The sequence below is a fragment of the Saccopteryx leptura genome, chromosome 2 (genome assembly GCF_036850995.1).
Source record: "Saccopteryx leptura isolate mSacLep1 chromosome 2, mSacLep1_pri_phased_curated, whole genome shotgun sequence".
NCBI lineage: Eukaryota > Metazoa > Chordata > Mammalia > Chiroptera > Emballonuridae > Saccopteryx > Saccopteryx leptura.
The window spans coordinates 14,009,479-14,026,600 of record NC_089504.1 but is presented as its reverse complement, the minus strand read 5'-3'; the positions used below and the strand labels follow the sequence as shown (position 1 = coordinate 14,026,600).

Here is a 17,122-nt window from a genome sequence, read left to right as displayed (position 1 = left end):
CTGGACACGCTCCTTTCCTCCTGGGCTGGGAGGACCTTCGGCCAGGCAGACACGGGGTCCAACCCCAGCTCTGCCGCTTCCCGGGGCCTCGGTGTAGCCTCTCAGTCTTTCCATCTGTGAAACGGGGCTCAGAGAACCTCTTTTGGAAGGTTGAGGAATGGGGTGCAGAAGGAGTGCCAGGCTCACAGCACGCCCCTACCCCCCCATCCCAAGTAGGAGACCCTCTGGTCTCCCACCTGGGGCCTTAGCACTTAATGAGGAGGGAGGACCCAGTCCAAACAGCATTTAAGATGTGAGGAGAGGCCCTGGCCGGTTGGCTCAGCGGTAGAGCGTCGGCCTGGCGTGCGGGGGACCCGGGTTCAATTCCCGGCCAGGGCACACAGGAGAAGCGCCCATTTGCTTCTCCACCCCCCCCCCTCCTTCCTCTCTGTCTCTCTCTTCCCCTCCAGCAGCCAAAGCTCCATTGGAGCAAAGATGGCCCGGGCGCTGGGGATGGCTCCTTGGCCTCTGCCCCAGGTGCTAGAGTGGCTCTGGTCGCGGCAGAGCGACGCCTCGGAGGGGCAGAGCATCGCCCCCTGGTGGGCAGAGCATCGCCCCCTGGTGGGCGTGCCGGGTGGATCCCGGTCGGGTGCATGCGGGAGTCTGTCTGACTGTCTCTCCCCGTTTCCAGCTTCAGGAAAAAAAAAAAGAAAAAAAAAAAAAAAAAGATGTGGGGAGAGACACAGGCGGGCGTCTTGGTGGAGGTGCCCTGCTACTCAGGGGGTGCTCCTGGCCTGTGTGCTTATAAATCAAGGTGGGGTGCAGTGGCGGGAATAACAGTTATAGCTTATGTGGGCTCCGTCCACAGGTATTTCACCCAACACGTTTTGATCAGGGGTCCACTCTGCTGGGCACTGTCCTAAGTGCTGAGGGCCAGCATTCAGCATGCATGAAAGCAGGGAGGGGCTGGCAGACGGTATGCAAGTGAGCGTGTCATGTGCCGTCAGGTGAGACCCTGCATGCCAGGCAGAAGAGAGGAGGAGGAGGAGGTGGGAAGGGGAGGAGAGAGGGAAGAAGAGGAGATGTGAGGGTTATAATCTAGAACACACTGAGGGTTCTAGATTATAGATTCACTGAGGACTTTATCTGGCCCTGTTCTAAATCCTACCAGCCACTCAGGGACTATCCTCATCCTCTGATCACAGGTCGGGAAACTGAGGCACTGAGAAGTGAAATCACTTGCTGAGGATCACCCAGCTGGTAGCTCGGGGCTGGGAGTTGGAGCCAGGCAGGCTTACCTGCCTTTGCCTGAACCCCTTCGAGTTGCTCCAGAGCGGACTCAGGCTCCTGTTGGTCTGTGTTCTGGCGAGGTGCTGTGGGGGTGCTAGTGAGTGTCCTAGCTTGGGGTCAGTTTCCTTCCCCACTCAGAGTCCCAGGAGCAGGACCCTGCCCCCCCACCCCCAGACCTCCATGAACTCTGTTTGGCTGTGGATGGCAGGATTTAGCTAGAAAATCAGAACCCAGGGCGGAAAAGGAAAGCTCACACAGCCCTGGACGCCGGGCATCGCTAAGCATTGGTGCGTACAATAGTGTCGCCTCCCCTTCCTCCTGTGTCTGCCTGGAGAACTCTTCTTCATCCCTCCCAGCCCAGCGTGGAAGGGGCAGAGAGAGCGAGTGGGGCAGATACAGCAGCGTCTCCTGCCAGCCTCTGGCCTCGTCCTCCCCAGCACGGAAGGCAATACACAAGCTGACCGTGGTGCCCGCTGTGTCCCCTGTGCCCACTGCTGGGCTCTACCCCCCCCGACTCCGTCCTGCTGGCATTCCTCCACACAGCCAGACTGGGGCCAGCTGCCACTGTGACTGCTTAGCTCCCTGTCTGTACGTGGAGCGACAGGTCACGTCCGTCTGGAGCCAGGCGATTCCCGCAGCTGCAGGAGCAGGGCGGTGCTGCAGGCTGGTGCCCTCAGAGCCACGGCTCCCAGACCTGCACCCGCCGGGCCCGCTGCTCTGTTGAGCTCCGGTCCTGCAGCCGGGATCTCTCCTGCAGCCTCCTCGACCTCTCCCCGTGTCTGCCTACATCTCCCGCAGCAGAGGCTGAGATGCCCACCCTCAAGCCCTCTCCCCCTGGGGCTCCCCCAGCTCTGTGAACCCTGCAGGGCGCTCAGCCCAACAGCCTCGGCGGCTCCTGGGCACGCCTCTCCCCCCCTTCCTCCACGTCTGACGGTTCAGCCGCACCTGAGGGCCCCGCGTCTATCCTGAATCTGTCTGGTTTTCTCCATCCTGCCACCCACACTCAGGTGGAGTCCCAGCGTCTGTCACCTCAGAGACTGCAGCAGCCTTCCCTGCCTCCCCCAGGCCACGCTACACACAGCAGGCTTTCATGACCCTCCCCTGCTTCAACCTGCAGTGGCCCCCACCCTCCCCCGGCCCACAGGGTCCTCTGAGAAGTGGCCACTGTGGCCTTCCCCTTCTCTCAGACCGCGCTCCCGCCTGTCCGGCCAGCCCCCGCCGTGTTGGCCGCCATTCTGATCTTCCTGTTCTGCTCACCGCTGGTTGTTCTCCCCTGAAACCTTCTGGGCAGGTCACTGCTCAAATGTCACCCTCTCAGGGTGTGGCCTTGCCTGACCCCCTGACTGCAAGCAGTGTCCTGTCATGCTCTGCCACATGGTGCTTTGATTCTATGACTAGCACGCCTCTTTATCTGAAGGTGTGCGTGCCTCCCTCCAGCTAGAACGTAAATGACACAAGAGTAAGGACACGCTCATCCCAGACCCTGTGGACGGGGTCGGGCACAGAATCGGCACTTTGTAACTGTGGGAGGAATGAGTCAAAGAACCAGGTGGGGTTTGAATGGCCTTTGCTGCGACGCAGGAATATACAAATGCCGGCACTTTCTGACCCAGCAATTCCTCCCTGGGAGGTCATGAAACAGATGTGCAGAGAGTATGTTCGAGATGTTCGTTGGAGTGTTGTTTGCTGTCTTGAGCGACTGGCAACAATCTAGGGCAATGGCTTAAATTGGGTATGGCGCAGCCAAAGGGTGGAACGTTGTGAGGCCACCAAGCAGGAGCAGAAGGGTCTGTCGGCATTGTTGTGTCACCAACGGAAGCAACCAGAGCCCAGCGCTTAAGACAGATTTATTGTAAATGAATTCCTGGGGGCCGGAGCCCTGGTTGCACTCAAATGGCGCCTAACTGATAAAAAGAGGGAAGTGGATTGGGAGGTTGGGAGCTGCCATCCTAACTCTACTCTGACCTTGACTCACACCAGTGCCTGGAGGCATTGCCAGACTTGGGAGCCAGGTCCCCCACTACCAAGTCCCATCTCCTGCTCTCAGCCGGTTCTGGGGGCACAGCCTAGTGAGTCCTTTCTTTCAGAGCTCAGCTTCCTCATCTGTAAAATGGGTACAGAGTCTCCTGCCCTTACCTGTTTTGTAGGCTGTCAGGATGATAGAAGTCTGGGTTAGGATCAGTAGCACCCTTTCCTGAGTGCTGAAGACACACCTGCCCGGCCCTGTCTTGCCCTGGGCTTTGATGCACATGATCTCATTGAATCCACATAAGCGCTCTCTGAAGAACGGCTGTGAGTGGCCCCACTCTAGCAGTGAGCCTCCTACGGGGGAAACAACTAGCTCAGTGTGATGTAGGTGGTAAGCGGAGAGCCTGGAGAGGAACCTGGGTGGTCAACGTCAGCCCCACTGTACTGTGTATAGAAAGAAGCCACCGCTGCAGGTGCAGGTGGGCCCCGGGAACCCCAGGGACCCTGGAGAGCTGGACTAAACCCCAACGCCTACACTCCGCTTCCCACTGCAGCCTGCCTTCCACATCCACTAAATAAGAGACCGGAGTCTGGTGCCTGCAGCCGCCGGGGTAGGGCCCGGCCTCCCTGTAATTAAGGCAGTGGGCGCTTGGGAGCTGGGATCTCTGTCATTCGAGGGGTGGGGAGAGGGGAGGCGTGAGTGAGGAGCTTCCCTGTGGCTGGGCAACCACATCAGCACCACCGGCTGCTCTGGAGGCAGCTGGGCAGCAGTGGTGGCTGAGAGGGGCCCAGGGGGGTGTTTCCCTCCCTGCCACCCCTGGCCTCGGCCCTCCTGACCTCCCGTCTGATGGTCCTTCTGCCTCAGCCCCAGAGCCACGTCTCCAAAAAGCTGGTCACCGAGGCTCAGTTTCTCATGTTCCCGCCATGCAGGAAGGCTTCTTCCGCTGTAAGTGCAGACTGTCAGGAAGGCTGGGAAGGGGCTGTTTGTGGGAACACCCAGGATCACTGGAAAGGAGGCCATTCCGGGCAACAAATGCCTTCCGACCCTGCAGGTCAGCCCCAGGACCAAGCCCACGCTCCCAGGCTCCTTCCTGCTCCAGCCCCAACCCGCTCGTCTCCCCTTCTCCCAGTCACCTGTCGTCCCCCATTGCTACCTGCCTGCCTCCATGCTTTCGCCTGTGCCACTCCCTCTGCTCAGCCTATCCAAATTCTGCTCTTCTCTCTCTGCCTAGCTCGCGTGCCTCCTCACTCAGGCAGCCTTCCCTGATTGGCCCAGGTGATGCCCTCTTTCTGCCCCAGGCCTAAGGTCCTTTTCTGTATCCTGCATCTAATGCATCTTTGTCACCCCCCACACAGCCCGTCCGCAAGCACCAAGGCCTCTCTGGGGCCCAGGTCTGCCCTGGAGACCACTTACAAGCCTTGGACAAGTCACTTCACCCCTCTAAGCAGCATTTTTTCATCTATAAAGATAGATAGCTGAATCCTCATTGAGGTGGGCATGGGCCAATGTGGGTACACACTCAGAACAGCGCTCAGCTCTGATGGCTACGTAACGTGTGGTACTCAGTGTCCAGTGTTGTTACAACTGTTCCTGTTGGTATCAGAGTAGCCAGAGGGGTCTTCTTTTTATTTTTTAAAGATTTTACTGATTGATCTGAAAGAGAGGAGAGAGAGAGAGAGAGAGAGAGAGAGAGAGAGAAAGAAAGGTTGGGGGGGGTGGAGAGTAGCAGAGGCATCAACTCGTAGTAGTTGCTTCTCATATGTGCCTTGATCGGGCAAGCCCGGGGTTGCGAACCAGCGACATCAGCATTCCACGTGGACCCTCTATCCACTGCGTCACCACCAGTCAGCCCAGTGAAGTCTTTTTAGAGAATAACTTGGAATGTGTCACCCCCGTGGACTATCCTTAGGATCAGGCCCAAGAAGACCCCTGTGAGACTCTGCCTGACCCTCTTCTGCTGCCCTCCTTGGTCCCACCTCTCTGCACCCTCTCCTCCTCAACCACTGCTCCGGCCACCTGGAGCATATCTGTGGCACTAAACACCCCTCTCCTGAACTAGAGGCATTTGCACAGGCCATTCCCTCCATTTGGTACACCTTTCCCCCTTGCTCCCTCCTTCTTCACCTGGCTAACTCCTACTCATCCCACTTTAGGTGCCCACTCCTCCAGGAAGCCTTCCATGATGACCTTCCCAGCCAAATGAGGCACCCCTTCCCTGTGCTCCTGCAGCCCTTACCGCGCACACCGCATTGCAACGAGCTGCTTACCTGTGAGCTCCGTAAAGTGAGACTGGTTCCCCGCTGCAAACCCAGCACCTAGCACGGTGTCTGGCGCACAGTAGATGCTCAAAAAAAACGTAGTGACTAACTGAATGGATGAGTCAATTTCTGCATCCCCCACACTGCAGGAAATGTCTGTAGAACAGATTTGAGTGGGAGGTTCCAGCAGGGCCTGGGAGAAGCCCCTGGGGTTTGGGTGCTGGGTGGTGAACGGAGCCGACCCCCGTCCCCTCCCGCGGTGGGTCAGCCCTCCCTCTTCCCACAGGCCCCTGGGGCCCCAAGAGCCAGCTTCCAGATGCTAAGCCTCAGCTCAGTCTCACCTCTTAGCATTTCCATCTGCACAGCTGGGCCAGATCCCCGCAGCCAGCGTCGCGGGCAGCCAGGCCAATCGTCCCTGGCGTCTTCCTATTTTAGACATCTCGCTGCCTTGGTCCCTTCTAATGTTTCCAGCCAGGCTGCGGGGGGAGGAAAAAGAGGTTACTGCTACTTTAAATGTACTGTATGAAGGCGAGGGCTGGAAAGGGGCCTGCTTGCAGGAGTACCCAGTCATCTAGTTGGAAAAGCCGCCAGATGGAATACAAAAGGAGAAACCCAGACGCTCATGGAGACAGCCTCGGTTCATAAATCAGGTGGGGCCGGGGGCTGGGGGCCCGAACGCCATGGAGCCCGACTCCCTCCTGGACCAGGACGACTCCTACGGTAAGAGGGGCGCCGGCAAAGTGGCCGAGTTGGGGACCCAGCCTCTGCTCGGGCAGACTTTTCTCTGCTTCCTGCAGGAATGTGAGTGGAAGTGAGGAGGTAGTCGGGCAGCTGGGCGCTGTCTGGTCTCGGGAGCCCGGGTAGGGGGTGCCAGGCTGCAGGGTCCCCGGGGGAGCCGTGGGCAGCCCCTCAGGCTCTGGGCATGGGCAGGGATGGGGGCGTGGGGGGGCGTGGGGGGAGGAAAGCAGACTCGGCTGCTTCTGTTTTGCTCTTGGCCAAGAAGGAAAGGAAGGAAGTTTGCAGCCCCCCTGCCCGTCGGCCTCCCTCCCTGTCCCCGGGCCCGCTGGGTGCTGTGGGGAATTTAATTAGTGAGATCCTGCAGATAAATATAGACGGGGCCGGCAACAGGAATGTGCCCTGTAATTAAAGCCAGGCTGAGCGCTCCCGCTCTGCAGGGCCCCACGGGCTGCCACGGCGGAACCCACCCGGGCGGGCGGGCGGAGTGTTGGGGAAAAGTTGCCTGGGACAGAGAGAGCGCTTGCCGAGAGCCTGGGACAGGGACTCGTCAGACTCGGAGAGAGGAGTAGCTCGGCCGCGGGGTCTCCTCGCAGGCTTGGGGCTCCAGGGGTGCAGGTGGCTAAGACCCTGACCGCCCAGCCGGGCCAGGCTGCCGCCCCCTCGGCTCGGACACCGGCACACAGGAGGGAAGCAGGAGGGCAGGCGTGTGGCTGAGGGACTGGGGCAGGGGGCAGGGGGCAGCAGGCTTTCGGGCTCAGCAGGGAGAAGGCGCTATTGGCATCAGAGGGGAGGTCCAGTTGAGAGGTGACTTCGCCCCAGCGTGCATCAGCCCTTTGGGAAACCAGGGCCTCCTGAGACCACAGTCCCCGCTAAGAAAACTGAGTTCTCTCCCCTCCCCGCGTCGCCCCCCAGCCAGGCCTGCCTCTGGGCACAGATTCAAGGCCAAATTTCCTTCCTCCTGCGGGAGCTCGGCTCTTTCCAAGGAGAGGGGCCTTCTGCCACGTTTGGAGCCGCAACCCTCAGGGGAGCTTGGCGAGGCCCGGCCAGCAGAGCTGGCATCTCTGGGCAGTCAGGTGGCCAGCAGACACCGCCGAGTGACCCCCCCGTGCGCCAAGCTGTGTGTCAGGGTCAGGGGTGCAGAAATGAAGAGCTCAAGGCTGAGAAATAGTTTGTGCTTAGTGAATGAAGGGAGGAAAGAGAGAAAGAGAGGGAGGGAGGGAAGGAAGAAAAGACAGAGGAAGGCCCTGGAAGAGCTCCCAGCCTCGAGAGGGAGACAGACAAATGCTACAAGTCTGGAATCAGAGCGACCAGCTCCTCGGGGGGTGGGGGGGGGGCAGGCTGGGGGTGCGACAGGCTGGCCTGCCTGAATCCGGGGCATTCCTCTGAAGCTTGGCATGGGGATGCCTAGGAGCTGCCCCACGGAGGGCACGGGAGCTGGTCTGGGGCAGCCTCAGGGCAGGGCAGGGCTGCTGCCCGGGAGACAGCGGCTGCCTGGCCCTAAGCGAGGGGCTGTGCACAGACGGCCTGTCTCAGCTGCGGTGGGAGCCTGTTGCTGGTCTTCGGAACCCTGGTCAGGCAGTGAGGCGCCTGGGAGCCGGGAAGCAGAGGCAAAGGGGCAGAGGGACTTCAGGAACTGTCAGACAGGGCTAGAGGAGAGCCCAGGCTCTCCTTGGAGGGACCCCAGATCTAGCCGAGAAGGGTCTAGCTTCATCCTGCCTCGGAGATCCAGAGTTGAAGAGGCTGTCTTGGGCCAGGACAGCAAAGGAAAACTGGCCTCAGAGTCACTAGTTTTCTGGGTCCTGGTTCTACATTTACTCATTTAATAACTTCAACTTTCAGGTCCTGGAGTGAGAAGTCAGACCTTTATCTCTGTCTTTGTGACAGTCCCAGGCTAGTATAGGAGAGAAATAAGCACTTTGATGAGGAAGGCCAAGGCACTGTGGAACCAACCCTTAACCCCACACGTGGAATCCAGAAGGCTTCCTGGAGGAGGTGACTCCTCCACTAACTAAGTAGATGACTGTCCACGAAACACTTTTCTTCACCTGGTTTCTGTGATAAGCCACTCTCCTGATTTTCTCCCTCATATTTTTCCGTCTCTTTTGCTATTTCCTTCTATCATTCCCCCCAACCCCATTACCCACATGCTCCCTTCACCAAGGTCTGCTGCTTCTACTTCCCTTCATGATCTGACCCTTCCTTCCTCACTGGTTCACTCTCTGGGCTGCAGTCATACTGATCTGACCTTCTTCATACTTACCAAACTAGTTATCACCACAGGACCTTTGCACATTCTATTTCCTTTGCCTGGAACACTCTTCCTCTTATTCTTTACTAATCTAACTCCATTTCCTCCTCCTCCCAAACTCAACTAAAAAGTTATCTTCTCAGAGAAGCCTTCCCTAGACCATGTTCCTCCAATCCATCCAATTATATCCCACTCTCTTTGTCTCTTTTTCTTTGTAGGACCTGTTCTTATTTGCACTACATATTATTGTATGTATGTGTTTAACCACTGTATCCCCCCAGTCTCTAAGCTCTCTGTTAGATAACAGCTGTTATCCCCAGGGCACAGCTTTCTGTCCGGTGTGTAGTAAGCATCCAACAAATACTTGCTGAATGAGTGAATGGATGAATTCAGTTGGCCCAGGCAGAGAGGCAAGGAAAGGCATTCTAGACAGAGAGAACAGCAGGTGCAAAGGCACAGAGGCTGGAGAACTTTGGAGGGTTCTCCAACAAGTCCGGTGAGGGTGATGCTTTTGGTCAGGGTTTGGTGAAGCGAGCTCCTTGGGTGCTCAGGAGCCTTGATAGGAACAGGGATAGGAGAGGCGGAGTTGGGTGTGGGGCTCTGGGACCCCTTCCCTGATTCAAACTGAGCATGACTGTCTTCCATCTGGTGGATATCCTGAGCTCTGATTCCACTCACCAGCTGCTCGGAGGTGGAAGGAGTCTGGCCATACCCCCAGCCACTGACACTAGGATGAGCTGGGGACCTGAGCTGTATTCAGAATGTCTTCGCAGACAGAGCTGATCACACAGGGCCCCATCGGGTGGTCCTGAGGTGAGGGACGCCGACAGCAAGGCTAGTGAGGCTGACAAACACAGGACAGGGCTTTCTTTTCTACAACAAGCAGGGGCAGGGAGGCAAGGGGAGAAGGGAGCTTGGAGACAGGGCACTAACCCAGCAATGCCCTTCACGGATGGCCCTCCATTTCCCAAGGATAGACTGGGCAAGGGTCAGACAAGATCTGGTTGATTCCCCTCTGGCGTAGACCCCTCAGAATTGTGTGAGGAGTCCTTTGCCCAGGAAGGGGGCGAGAGGGGGCCTGACCATGGGCCAGACTTGGCAGCAAACCTGACCCCACAGAACGCTCTCTCTTCGGGTCCTCTCAAGGTCCTGCCACCCCACACTTCACAGATGCCACCTCCCACCCGGGCACTGCCGGCAGCTCTCGGTGCCTCTCTAACCGGGGCTTGTTTTTCTCGCCTCTGTGCTGACCTGACTCCCTCTTAAAACCATGCAATCCTTGCAGGAGGGGGCTGCGTCTTATCTGCATATCCCCAGGGTCCTGCAGGGCGCCTGGCCCAGGGAAGGTGCTCAGTACACATTTGCGGGATCACTGAGTGAAGGAATGAATGAAGGAGTGAATGAGAGAACGGCACCAGCACGTTACCCTGCTGCGTGCCCCCAGGCATCCGCCCTGCGCGGGGTTTCTGTTTCCTAAGCTGTCAGTTGACGGTGCTGTCCTCCATGCACCTGAATGTGGCAGCTCTGACCATCCAAGACTCTAAAGCTGACTCAGCACTTGGCACCCTCTCCCCTGCCTGTGGCCTGAGCCTCATCCCAGCTTTCTCTGCCATCGGGTGGTCTGGACCGAGTGAGTCCCTTCTCCCCGCTCAACCTCAGGTCTGCCCTGCCTGTCTCCCCGGTTGTCTCGGGGCTCCAGAGCAGTGACGGGGGTTAAACCGTGTGCGGTTGGACACCTGTTGGGGGGAGTGTCTGTGATTCATAGAGGAGGGGGTTGGGCTCAGACAGATGCTGGGATAAACGCTCTGGAAGGGTCTGGCTGTTTTGGAGACGCCGGGGGTGATGGGGCAGCTCGGGAGCTTGTTTCTTCCTGACGATGACCAGCAAGGATGCCAGCCCCAGCTGGGGGCCTTCGGACGGGAGAGATGGAGGTGATTTTGTAAATTTCCAAGTGCTGCAGGTCTAATCACCAGCACTCTTTACCGAGTGCCCACTCCAGGCGAGATGCCACGCAAGGTCCTTTATGTATGTACCTGTCTGCTTGAATCCTCACAACCAACCAGGTAGGCGGCCGTGAGCTCCACTTTCCAGATGCGGAAACTGAGGCTCGGGGGGTTAAATGACGGCCAGAATCATACGGTGAGGTCAGTGATTTGAACCCAGGCTGCTCCAGGGACTGGGTTCTTTATTTTGCGGCACTGGGAGCTGTCACTGTGCCGGAGCTGCCTGGAGGTCCTTCCACTTGCCTGTGAAAAATCCTGCCTCCCCGGGAGTGTTTGTCGGAGGAGTTCAAGGGATGAGCATGACGTGGCAGGAGCCACGACCAAAGGCGATGTCAGCTCGCCTGGAAACAGCCAGCAGAGAAGCAGCTGTAACGGGAGAGGGTCAGTCTAAAAGAGGCTATTTTGGGCTGGAAGCTGTCAGGAGGTCTGATGTCATCACTCCCAGGCCCTTCCTGTGAGAGGGGGAAGCTGAAGATGTCATCAAGCGGCTTTGCTTCATCTGGTAATAAATAAGAAATGACCATAAAGTAACAGCATGTGCCGGGCCATGTGCTGCCCATTCATCCTCACGCGTTCCCTTTCCACCAACCCTGCGAGGCTGGTGTTATCCTTCTCACGTTAGAGATGAGGGGAAACATTCAGAGAGGCTGAGTGACTCACCCAAAGTCACACAGCTAGTGAATACCCAAGCTGACAGTCACGCGGATGAGTCCCACCCCAGAGCCCGTGCTCTGAACCAGCGCCCACCAGGCTTTCCCTGAGGCCGTGACCACGGGGACAGAGTGCTAGCACAGGGGCCACGGGGACAGAGTGCTAGAACAGGGACCACGGGGACAGAGTGCTAGCACAGGGACCACGGGGACAGAGTGCTGGAACAGGGACCACAGGGAGGGACCACGGGGACAAGGTGCTAGCACAGGGGCCACGGGGACAGAGTGCTAGCACAGGGGTCATGGGGACAGAGTGCTAGGACGGGGACCACGGGGACAGAGCGCTAGAACAGGGACCGCGGGGACAGAGTGCTTAGCACAGGGACCGCGGGGACAGAGTGCTAGGATGGGGACCATGGGGACAGAGTGCTAGAAAGGGGACCACGGGGACAGGGTGCTAGCACAGGGACCACAGGGACAGAGTGCTAGAACAGGGGCCACAGGGACAGAGTGCTAGAACAGGGACCACAGGGACAGAGTGCTAGGACAGGGACCACGGGGACAGGGTGCTAGCAAGGGACCACGGGGGACAGAGTGCTGGAACAGGGACCACGGGGACAGAGCGCTAGAACAGGGACCACAGGGACAGAGTGCTAGGACAGGGACCACGGGGACAGGGTGCTAGCACAGGGACCACGGGGACAGAGTGCTGGAACAGGGACCACGGGGACAGAGTGCTAGAACAGGGACCACGGGGACAGAGTGCTAGAACAGGGGCCACGGGGACAGGGTGCTAGAACAGGGGCCACGGGGACAGGGTGCTAGAACAGGGGCCACGGGGACAGGGTGCTAGCACAGGGGCCACGGGGACAGAGTGCTAGAACAGGGGCCACGGGGACAGAGTGCTAGCATAGGGGCCATGGGGACAGAGTGTTAGCACAGGGACCACGGGGACAGAGTGCTAGAACAGGGACCATGGGGACAGAGTGCTAGAACAGGGACCACAGGGACAGAGTGCTAGGACAGGGACCACGGGGACAGAGTGCTAGGACAGGGACCACAGGGACAGGGTGCTAGGACAGGGACCACGGGGACAGGGTGCTAGGACGGGGACCATGGGGACAGGGTGCTAGAACAGGGGCCACGGGGACAGAGTGCTAAAACAGGGGACCACGGGGACAGAGTGCTAGCACGGGGACCACGGGGACAGGGTGCTAGGACGGGGACCATGGGGACAGGGTGCTAGAACAGGGGCCATGGGGACAGAGTGCTAAAACAGGGGACCACGGGGACAGAGTGCTAGCATGGGGACCACGGGGACAGGGTGCTAGGACGGGGACCTCGGGGACAGGGTGCTAGGACGGGGACCATGGGGACAGGGTGCTAGAACGGGGACCACGGGGACAGAGTGCTAGAACGGGGACCACGGGGACAGAGTGCTAGCACAGGGACCACGGGGACAGAGTGCTAGCACAGGGGCCACGGGGACCACGGACACAGAGTGCTAGAACAGGGGCCACGGGGACAGAGTGCTAGCACAGGGACCACGGGGACAGAGTGCTAGCACAGGGGCCACGGGGACCACGGACACAGAGTGCTAGAACAGGGACCACAGGGACAGAGTGCCAGCACAGGGGCCACGGGGACAGAGTGCCAGGACAGGGACCATGGGGACAGAGTGCTAGAACAGGGGCCACTGGGACAGAGTGCTAGAACAGGGGCCACGGGGACAGAGTGCTAGCACAGGGGCCACTGGGACAGAGCGCTAGCACAGGGACCACGGGGACAGAGCGCTAGAACAGGGACCACGGGGACAGAGCGCTAGAACAGGGGCCACGGGGACAGAGCGCTAGAACAGGGGCCACTGGGACAGAGTGCTAGAACAGGGACCACGGGGACAGAGCGCTAGAACAGGGACACGGGGACAGAGCGCTAGAACAGGGGCCACGGGGACAGAGTGCTAGCACAGGGGCCACGGGGACAGAGCGCCAGGACAGGGACCATGGGGACAGAGCGCCAGAACAGGGACCACGGGGACAGAGTGCTAGAACAGGGACCACGGGGACAGAGTGCTAGAACAGGGGCCACTGGGACAGAGCGCTAGAACAGGGGCCACGGGGACAGAGCGCTAGAACAGGGACCACGGGGACAGAGCGCTAGAACAGGGACCACGGGGACAGAGCTCCAGGACAGGGACCACGGGGACAGAGCGCTAGAACAGGGACCACGGGGACAGAGCGCTAGAACAGGGACCACGGGGACAGAGCGCTAGCACAGGGACCACGGGGACAGAGTGCTAGCACAGGGACCACGGGGACAGAGTGTTAGCACAGGGACCATGGGGACAGAGTGCTAGAACAGGGACCACGGGGACAGAGTGCTAGAACAGGGACCACGGGGACAGAGTGCTAGCACAGGGACCACGGGGACAGAGTGCTAGAACAGGGACCACGGGGACAGAGTGCTGGAACAGGGACCACGGGGACAGGGTGCTAGAACAGGGACCATGGGGACAGAGTGCTAGAAACAGGGGCGCTGCTCGGGCTGCCCTACTTCTCAGGAACGAGAGCCTGTGTCCTCCTTCTGGCTCTGTCAGTCAGAGGCCCTGCGCCAAGACCTGGGCTCTCAGCAAATCTCAGTTTCCCTGTCTGTGAAATGAAGGTAATGATGCCAACCTTGCCGACCTAGGGTAGAGAAGGAAGGCCAGATTCAGGTTCCTGCCATTGTACTCTAGGGCTCTGTCCTGCACCAGCTTGCTGGGCCTCAGGCCTGACAGACCGGGGGAAGCCACACTCACACATGCGGTCCTTTCAGAGTTAAAGAAACGAGGCCGGAGAGATAGAACAGGGCCCCCACTTACGGAGCTCTGTGCTAAGTGTTCCACTGCTAGTGGAGTCATTGAGCCCTTATAGAGGAAGTAATAACCCCATTGCTCAGATGAAACAACTGAGGCTTAGGAGGACCCAAGGCTGCATGCAAGCTAGTAGGGACATGCCTGGTTCAAACCCAGGCCTCCCAGACTCCCACCACTCTGCCCAGCAGTCTGGGCTGCCCCTTGCCTGTCTTAGCCGCCAATCCACAGCCTGGGAGAGCCTCACTGCTGCTGGCCGCCACGCCCGGGGCTCTGACCTTCCCCAGCTGGGCAGGTGGATGAGTGGTAGCGCCCCCCTTCTTGCCCCACAGGACTCTGGGAAGAGGCTAAATCAGGAAGACTAGTCAATAAAGAAGGACAATGAGGCCAGCCGGGGAGGGGCTTAAATCATTTATGCACCCAAGTCTGAGCAGCTGGCTGCACAGGGCAGGGAGTGAGGCCCAGACAGGGAGAGAGGGCAGCTCCTGGGCGGGGAGCTGGCCAGGCTGAGTCAGGAGAAAGCTCAGGGAAGAGGAGCTGGGGTCCCCCAGAGAGAGGGGAGCCTGGTGGGAGAAGGAGGGGAGGCTCATTCAGGACTTCCTGTTGTTTATAAAGCAAGGGCATTTCACCCTGGTCCTCTCCACAGACTTCTGGTGGGGGCCCTGCCTGACCCGCGTGTGTCACACACAACACCTCCCGTGGGCCTGGGCCACGTGGCTGTCCGCCTTAATCTCCTCATCATAGCGGTGGGGACACTACTGGCCACCTCATAGGGCTCCCACTCTTAAGCCCAAGGGAGAGGGTCTTCTGGGGTTCACCTGTCCATCCCCTATTACGTGATGGCACTCCAGCCTGAGGGACGAGGAACCAGAACCACTCAAAGTCCATTCCCCCTCCTGAGTAGTCCTGAGGTCCACCCTGACTCTGTATCTCCCAGCTCCCACTTCAGTTCAGGACCCACCGTGGACACCTGCCCCCTCCCAGGGCTCCCCATTTCCACCCTGCTCTGAACCCACCCTCCATGCTCAGCCAAAGGGGACCACTCACAGGCATCTTAGAGTCCCACGGGGCATCCCACTGCAGCGGGTCAAGTCCAAACTCACTGACACAGCCTCAAGGCGGTCCGTTGTCTGACTCCTGAATGATGCCTCTGCCCTTGTCTCCAGCCACACCCCTTCTTTCTCTCCGTTCCTCCATCATGAATTCATCTCTGCCTCGAATGTGCCATCACTCTCCCCTTCCTGGCCGTTGCTCTTGCTGTTCCCCTGCCTGGAACACTCCCCCTATTTCAGCTCTCCCCACTACTCGTCCCGCAACCTGGCTACTCCTGTTCATTCTGAAGTCTCAGCTCCAATGTCACCTCCTCCAGGAAGTCCTCCCTGACTACCTTGTTTGAGCACCTGAAGCACCTGTCTCCACCTCTAGGCTGTGAGTTGCTCCAAGAGCCAGACTGAAAACTTAGAGGTTAGGTGGGGGTGGGGTAAGAAAAGAGCTCAGGGCGACCTGGCAGGGGATGTTGGTGTCCACACTGAAAGGAGGACATGGGCGGAAGAGCAGATCCTGGGTGGGAGCGGGAGTGATGCTCTGGGCTTGCTGTGTCTGAAGGGTTTTCTGTGGAAGAGCCTGTGATGGTCATTCCGGATGTGACCTCAGAGAAGCCCCAGTTCCAGGGTGGAGGGTGGGAACGTCTGGGGCCTTCCTGGCTGCATCAGTACCACTCCCTTTCCTAGGCCCAGCCAAGGTCCTGCCACCTCCCCCAGAAAGCCAGTCCTGACCAGCTGCGCCGAGGCTATTGTGTTCTCTCCTTGACTGGACCGTCTTGCTCATCACCACCTCTAGTCCTAGGGCATCTCGTGGGCTATGCCAATGGTTTTCAACCGCCAGTCCGCAGACTGATGCTGGTCTGCCAGAAATGTGGTGTCAGTTTGTGAAAAGGTTAACCACCCTGATGTTGTATGAAGATTCATCTTCATTAATTTCTGGCGGACCGGTGCTAGTCCGCTGACCAGAGATTGAAAACCACTGGACTATGCATTGGCAGTCTTTCAAGCGGAACCACACCCCTCTATCTCTTGTAGACTCCACATGACCCCACACAGGGATTGACACAGAGAAGAAACCCTGGACAGGGCAGTCCCATCCCATGGGATTCCGGGGAAAACCAAGCAGAAGTTTTGGGTCAGAATGACGCAGGTGGGCAGGGGAAGAGGCAGGCAGAGGGAGGGGAGCATTTCTGTCCAATACGGAAGCGTGTGTCTGGATGCTGGATCCTCACAATCCCCGGCCTGAGGGCCTCCAGCTGGTGACCTACATCCTAGCATGCGTGTGTGTGTGTGTGTGTGTGTGCGTGTGTGTGTGTGCGCGCGCGCGTGTGTGTGTGCGTGTGTGTGTGTGTGTGTGTGCACGTGCATGCATGTGTGTGTGTGTGTGCGCGCGCGCGTGTGTGTGTGCGTGTGTGTGTGCGTGTGTGTGTGTGCGTGTGTGCGTGCGTGCGCGTGCATGCGTGTGTGTGTGTGTGCGTGTGTGTGTGTACGCGCGTGTGCGCGCTGTCTCCCCAGAATTCCTAAGACTCCAAATGATACCTCCACTCCACACAGTGTCCCCTCCCCTGAGCCAGTTCAGCTTAGTCTGGGTGGCTGTCACCTTGGGAGGTCACAGTCCCAACAGAGAAGCCTCGTCTGGGGCTGGAGGGAGCCTGGAAGAACACATTCAAGGAGAGAGGCCAGGAAGCCTGGTGGCTAAGAAGGCAGCTGCCCCAGCCTCTGGTTTCCTGTGTCATGGCTTCAGAGGCCTCTGTTCCCCCATGTCCCCAACAGCCCAGTACAAGCTCAGCTTCCCCAAGGAGAAGGTCAAACTCTAATCTTCCCCACCTTGCCCTCAAGGCGGGGGTGGGGGGAACATCAGAAGAGGTAAACCAGCCTGCCAGTTCAGGAACAAAGGGAAGGAAGGGAAAGTACGCAGCTCACAGAACTGTCACTGGGATTCCCATATTACAGAGAAGAAACTGAGGCACAGAGACATCTGGCAATTTCCCCTTGGTCACTGCTAAGCAGAGTCAAGATTTGAACTCAGATCCCGTCGACTCCAAAGCCTGTGTGTGTCCCACTGTGAGCCTGCACTGAGCACCTCACACACC

General features: G+C 58.8%; 2 protein-coding genes across 2 annotated transcripts in view; one reads left to right on the top strand and one right to left on the bottom strand.

The window, feature by feature from the left end:
- The window catches only part of GGTA1 (glycoprotein alpha-galactosyltransferase 1 (inactive)), a 381,241-nt gene that overhangs the window by 137,875 nt on the left and 226,244 nt on the right, over positions 1 to 17,122 (bottom strand). The gene's annotated exons all lie outside the window — the stretch shown is intronic.
- The window catches only part of DAB2IP (DAB2 interacting protein), a 199,017-nt gene continuing 187,910 nt past the window's right edge, over positions 6,016 to 17,122 (top strand). The window contains exon 1 of the mRNA XM_066367248.1: positions 6,016 to 6,216. Coding sequence (XP_066223345.1) covers positions 6,177 to 6,216 — 40 coding nt within the window. The 5' untranslated portion in view covers positions 6,016 to 6,176. The remainder of the gene's footprint in view (positions 6,217 to 17,122) is intronic.